This window comes from Peromyscus maniculatus, chromosome 2, assembly GCF_049852395.1.
Source record: "Peromyscus maniculatus bairdii isolate BWxNUB_F1_BW_parent chromosome 2, HU_Pman_BW_mat_3.1, whole genome shotgun sequence".
Classification (NCBI taxonomy): domain Eukaryota; kingdom Metazoa; phylum Chordata; class Mammalia; order Rodentia; family Cricetidae; genus Peromyscus; species Peromyscus maniculatus.
The window spans coordinates 145,720,937-145,727,328 of NC_134853.1; the positions used below are offsets into that span (position 1 = coordinate 145,720,937).

The 6,392-nt window shown below is 55.3% G+C and overlaps 1 protein-coding gene across 2 annotated transcripts; it reads right to left on the minus strand.

Annotated features, from left to right (window-relative positions):
* Nucleotides 1-517: 517 nt before the first annotated feature.
* On the minus strand, nt 518-5,353 carry Gjb3 (gap junction protein beta 3). Of its 2 annotated transcripts, none has more exons than XM_006987444.4 (2): nt 5,009-5,353; nt 518-2,064 (listed from the first exon to the last, which is right to left on the minus strand). In XM_006987444.4, the coding sequence occupies exon 2, from the start codon at nt 2,028-2,030 to the stop codon at nt 1,212-1,214; it is 819 nt and encodes a 272-aa protein (XP_006987506.2). In that variant the 5' UTR covers nt 2,031-2,064; nt 5,009-5,353; the 3' UTR covers nt 518-1,211. The 2 variants fall into 2 exon arrangements, with proteins under 2 accessions (XP_006987506.2, XP_042127827.1); XM_042271893.2 differs by lacking the exon at nt 5,009-5,353 and adding an exon at nt 4,475-4,812.
* Nucleotides 5,354-6,392: the final 1,039 nt, after the last annotated feature.

A 6,392-nucleotide genomic window follows, 5' to 3' on the forward strand; every position in this document is an offset into this window, starting at 1 on the left:
TCCCAGCACCTTTCTTAGGGCTGGTGTGAGGGAGTTGGGGCGGGGGGTGGACAGAGTTGAATGAATTGCTGGGCGAGGCTGGGATGTGAGCAGTCTCTAGAGTGGCTATTACTCTACTATGAGTGTACATGAGTGAGAGTATGAGTAGCAGGGATTTTGTGAACACAGGGTGGGGATGTGGACTGAGTGACGGAGTGTAAATTTATCTGTAATGAGAGTGACTGTGTGTGCTCAGATCAGTCTAACTGAGGAAGGCTGCAGGCGCCCTCTGGTGGCCACAACTAGAATCCCAACGTGTGTATCCCCCCCCTGGTCCGTCCTCCCCGCCCCCAGGTTGCCTGCCACCAGCTGCCACCAGCAACTGTACCCTTTCCCACCCTCAGCTTCAGCCTAGGTCACACTCCCCAACCTAGCTTCATCCCCAAGCCCCAGGGCTCTTTCCTATTCCCGGGGCTGCCTCCTCTGACTTCAGGGAGCTGTGGGTGGAAGTTGGGGAGAACGGAGGAAAAGAGCCAAATTGTATAAAACACAACTTTATTGCCTTAAAGGAAACTGACTTGGATGTATTCCCATTCCATGCATGCCCCCAAGGTCCTGGCCACAGGGTGCGGTGGGCTGAGCACCCTGCTGGAGGAAGGAGAGTACTGCAGCCTGAAGGCGGAGGCTGGGGAAGGGGATCCAGAGGACCCCCGAGTGTCCCAAACAGCAGTTGACATGACAAGACTTGCTACCACTTTCCACATTTGCTCTTTGGCCTCCAGAACATTCCACCTAGGAACCGAGCAGCTTCTTGTGGGGGAGTCAAGACTCCCTCTGGCTGGCTGTCCCCAGTCCAGGGCCAGCCCCTCTCCTCTGTGACCCGCAGTTCTTTTTGCTGTTGCTGTCTCTTCTGGAGAGTCTCGCCCCTCCTCCTCTGTGCTTTTCTGAGAAGATGCCTGGCCTGGCAGTCCCCTGGGGTAGGTAGAAGCCCTGCTTACCAGCTCAGCTACTAGACCCTTGCATGCATGTAGTGGATTTGCTAATCTAAATGTCTCTCTGAAGCTGGGTTTGCCATGTTACCTCTACCAGGTAGCCAGCACAAAGCCCAGCGCCCACAAATATCTGCTTCAAACGGAATTGGCTAGCTTAGTGAATTCAAAATGGGGGGTACCCCCCAGGACCCCTCCCACCTGCAGCGCCTCCCCGCTTCACTCGGTCTCCAGGCGCGCGGTTCAAATGGGGGTCAGGCTGGGCGCTGACGCCTTCGGCTTGGCGTCGACTGGGACTGTGTCTGGTTCCAGATCCCCACTCTCCAGAAGCTTGTGGTGACAGCGGCAGGTGGAGGCTCGGCTGGAGGACTTCTGGGAGCTGCTGCTCTTTGTAGACTTGACCTTGCTCACGCCTCGCATAACCCTGTGGAAGATGAGGTAGCAGATCTCACAGATGGTGAGCACGATGCAGACGGCAGAGGCACCTACCATGAAGTAGGTAAAGACCTTCTTCTCCGTGGGCCGAGCGATGTAGCAATCCACGGTGTTGGGGCAGGGTTCCACACCGGCACACTGTACCAGACGTGGCATGGTAAAGCCATGCCAGAGCCTGTGGAGGACATACAGGAAGACCAATTCAATGATGAGCTTGAAGATGAGGCTGAGCAGGTAGGTCCACCACAGGCCGCCGTGCTTCTTGCCGGGATGGCTGTACAGCTTGGCGCACTGCTCCCCGTGCTTCAGGCGATGCTTCCGTTCCCGCTCCTCGCGGTAGGCTACGTGCAGGATGACCAACATGGAGGGACACGTGACGAAGATGAGCTGCAGGGCCCAGAGGCGGATGTTGGAGATGGGGAAGAAGTTGTCATAGCACACGTTGGTACAGCCAGGCTGCCTGGTGTTACAATCAAAGTCTTTTTGCTCGTCACCCCACACACGCTCAGCCGCCACCACGTACACCAGCACCCGGAAGACGAAGACCACCGACAGCCAGATGCGCCCAAATGCTGTGGAGTATTGGTTCACTCCGCTCAATAGGTCCTGGAGCTTCTTCCAGTCCATGGTGCCTGCTCACGGCTCCAGGGGCTGTGCCCACCTGAGGGAGCAACGGAGAAAACCGTTATGCTAATGGTTCATTTGATGAACGCACGCACGCATACACACGCACGCATACACACGCACGCATACACACGCACACGTTTACTGAATATTCAGGACCTCATTTAACCCTTTGTAAAGGCACCCTGAAGTGGCTCCTGCTCTACTCCCAACTTAGTGGAGAAACCAATAATTAAAGGACAGTGACTGCAAAGCACACAGAGTGCATGCTAAGTGTTGGATAAATGCTGGTGACTCATGGCTGCAGGGTGCAGCAGGCAGGCCAGGAATTTGCACGAAGAGGATTGGACTTAGGCCCACACTCTTCCATCCCTTCCTGGATGCCTACCCCAGACCATTGGCTTTTTTGTTTTGTATTGTTTTTTCCTTTCCCTTTTCAGACAGCGTCTTAGATTCTGACTTTCAACTCTCTGTGTAGCCAAGGACGACTCTGAAATTCTAATCCTCCATCCTCTGCTTCCTAAGTGCTGGTTTTGCAGGAGTGTAACACCATGCCCAGTTTCATGTGGTCCTGAGGATCGAACCCCAGGCCCTGGGCATGCTAGGCAAGTACTGAGCGACATCCCGAGCTCCATGCCCCAATACTGAAAACTGTTCGCTCACTGATGTCTCCAAAGCCTCCTGTGAACTTGGCGCTGTGAACCTATTCTACAAAGAGGAGATGAAGCTGGAAGAGGAGAAGAGACCTGGGAACGTTTTTTTTCTTTTTATTTAAATTTTATTTTAGGTGTATGAGTTTTGCTGGCATGTATTTCTATGCACCATATGGGTGCCTGTATAGTGCTGGTAGAGGCAGGAATAAGGCATCAGCTCCCCTGAAACTGTAGTTATAGATAGCCGTGACCTGCCACATGGGTGCTGGGGATCAAACCCAGGTGCTTTGGAAGAGCAAGAGCAGCCAGTCACCTTCCCCTCTCCAAGACCTGCTAATGTCGCACAGTCAGGGGTGCTAAAGACCGGGAGGTTTGGATCCGGTGGGAGGTGCATAGGGGTTGGGGTCTGTTTCCTGGGAGAGCATGCATTTCAGATGAGCTGGAGAGACAGCAGGGACTGGGGGACTCTAGCCACCCCCGGGTTTGCTGTTGACCCTGGCTTTGTAGGGCCGATGGGTCAGGCCATCTCATCTTCCTCCCAGTTCTGGGTGACTCAGAGGGTGTTCACAGGTGGACCTGCTGAGTGTACCTGGGATTGGCATGTGGGTAGGGGTGTGAGCGTACCTTACCTCTCCCCAAGCCCACGTGGACCTGAGTGCGCACGAGAGTGCTTCCGAGGCTGGACCACTGCCTTGGCCCAGGCTATCGTCATCCTCGCCCATATTCTTGCCACAAGTCCCCTCATTGGCCTTTGAGCAATTCTCTGGAGCCCATTAAATCACAATTGATTACATTCCCTCCTTCTTAAAACTTCACTAGTTCTCAGGGTGCTTAACTCCCAACCCCAGAGTCGTAACCCTGTCACCGGCACCCCCCCAAACACACACACACACACACACACACACACACACACACACACACACACACACTCACCTTGCTCTCCGTTTGGGCCCTGCCTTGATTCCTCCTGCCTGGAATGCTCTTCCTCTAGAGCCTTAAGTGGCTGGACCCTACTCATTACCTAGTTATCTCTGCTCCAACATCCCCTTAGGGTCTCTTCTCAAATTATTTCAGGTCTGAACCTGTTCCAGGCAGCCTGCTCCCATTCCCTTCAGAAGGGCTCAGTCTCAATTTGAAATTTAAGTCTTGCTCATTTTTTGTTTGTTTGTTTTTGTTCTCACTTATCATCTGTCTGTCCAATTAGCATGCCTGCTTGACTCTCCAGCTGCAGCAAGTTTGGTTTCGCTCTGCATACAGTAGGCACTCAGTTCACGCTGAATGTGTAAACAGGCGAAAGCTGAGTTTGCAGAGAGGCGGTGGGAGGGTTGGGCAGGACTGCGGAGGAGCGAGATCCCCGTACTTCCTCAGCTGCCTTCCACCGGGCCTGCCTTTTGAGACTCCGTTCTGGACAAGATGGGCTGACTGGGAAGCCCTAGTTCACGAAGACCCTCTCGGGTTTAACTCCGGGCACTTTCTAAGTCCTGACCTCTAGGGAGGGCCACAGATTAGCACCTTAGTTCTGACCTGACACTGCCACTTATTAGCTGGGGGACACTCAAGAGTTCTGTAAAGTCACTAACCCTGTTCCTTATCTCCTATCTTGGTTTGCTGCAAGAATCTGCGACTGTTCCCGCCCAGTCTGCTCTTCCCGGGAGTGCTCTGGGAGAGGGAGGGGGAAGAGACGGGTTCCTTCCACCGGTACCCCTCGAAGGCTGCAGCAGCCCCCTCTGGGGATGCCCATTCTTGGTGGAGGCTGCCTAGTCCCTCCTAAGACACACCCGGAGACAGACTCACCTGCAAAGAATTTCCCGCCTAGCCTGTGTGGCGGACTGGTGGAGCCGGTTCTGGATCCCCTGTTGCCCCCCAACTCCAGCTGCCAGAACAACCGTTTTTATCCAGGTGCAGGGCCGAACCTATCCATCTCTTGCTTTCTACCCCTCACTGTGGCTGGCCCCCAAGGTAGAGCTCCTCACTTGGGCCCCGGGACCTCTAGTTTCCTTCCATTCCAGGCAGCTTGGGAGCTTGGGAGCTTGTGGATCTGGGATGGGGGCACCACCGGGTCCAGAATACCTGTGTGTGTGTGTGTGTGTGTGTGTGTGTGTGTGTGTGTGTGTGTGTGTGTGTGTGTGTGTACGCGCGCGCGCGTGTGAGTTGGGGGTGGGTGGGAAGCAGGCAGAGTTGGTTTAAGGTGCCTCTCCACGGCCCTTCTGGCAGCACTCCACCCCCAGCCTGGCCGCGTGGGCAGGCTCCAGTCCAGCCCACCAGGGGATCACCATAGAGAGGGGCGCTCAGTGCCCGGGATTGTCGCCGCCCCTTCCCGGTACTTACCGTCAGCTCAGCGGCGCTGCCACCGTGGGGGTCTGGCCCCTCGTGCCCAAGACCCACAGCAGAGGAGGAACGAGGTCGGAGCCAAGCCTAGCTCTGTAGCCCCAGTGAGGCTTGTGGTGAGCACGGCCAGAGGCAGCGTGGAGGAAGGGCGGTCGGGGGAGGAGCCTGGAGTTGCCTCAGGGGTGCGAGTTCTAATCCCGAAGCAGCTGCAGATCCGAGAGCCTCGGCTTGCTCCTGCGTGGAATGGGGGCATTGATGGCCACTGACAGGGCTGTTGCAAAGGCTGCAATGACATTAGGGCATGAAAACACTTTGCAAACTCTTAAGTGCCGTGACAGGACGGATGGCAATAAATGATTCCTAGTCCACGCCTAGTTACCACGGATACCCTGGCCTGTGGCCCGCCCATCTGGATTACTGCCTCCTGCAAGGTCTCAACCCTGCGTTGGGACATTGCGGGCGGAGATGGGGGTGGGGGGAGAGAAGCTTTCCTGCTCTGCTTTTTCCTTGATGACAATCTGCAGGGACGCAGATGTATCTTTGTGACAGTCCTGCGGGGCTCACACTCTGTGCTGGCAGCTGGAAGGGACGCAACCCGGAAGAGAACTCTTAGGGGCAAGGGTGGTGCTTGGAGCAATTTCAGAAGATCCAGTCTGCCCAAGGGTGTGTGGAGCAAGGTGGGAGGCAGAGCTTGGGAAGGGTGGAGGCCTGTGGTTGAGGAGCTCCTGAACTGGGCTCTAGGGACCAGGAATGTTGAGTCTCATTTGCGTGCCAGGATGGGGATCCTGAAAGCCCCTAGCATCCCAGGAACGGAAACCCAGTGTTTCCCCAGGGATCCCCAGATCTTAGTCACAACCCTGCCCGAGGCTTCACTGTCTAGACAGAGATGACTGTTGCCCGACCCTGGTGATTATTCACCCCACTTGCCGGGCCTGCATCCATCGGTGCCGAGTTCTCATCTACAAAAGGCACCCAATGTTAGGAGGACCCGTTACTGTGTCCTATTACCCAGAGGCATTCCTGTGCCCCTGTGCTGTGCACTTGGGACCAGGCTGCTTCCTCTATGTGCTTCTTACCATTTTTACAGCATACAAATGAAATATTTCTCATCATTTCTGCCCTTAAAGGAGAAAATGGAGTGATGTGCTCAGGGCCACAAAGAAGTCACAGGGCCAGCTCCAGAGACCTCAGTGAAGTCGGCTTTGGATGAGGTGATAATGTGCTTGCTATGGACATGGCCCTTATCAGCACTGTGGCTAGGCGGTGCTGGGGCTTTCTAGATGACTCTGCTAATGTTCTGGGTGATGTGGGGGACCCTGCCCCTGCCACCTGCTGCTTATCACGTATTACTCCCCTGCACTTCAGAGCAGAACTCCTGCCCCCA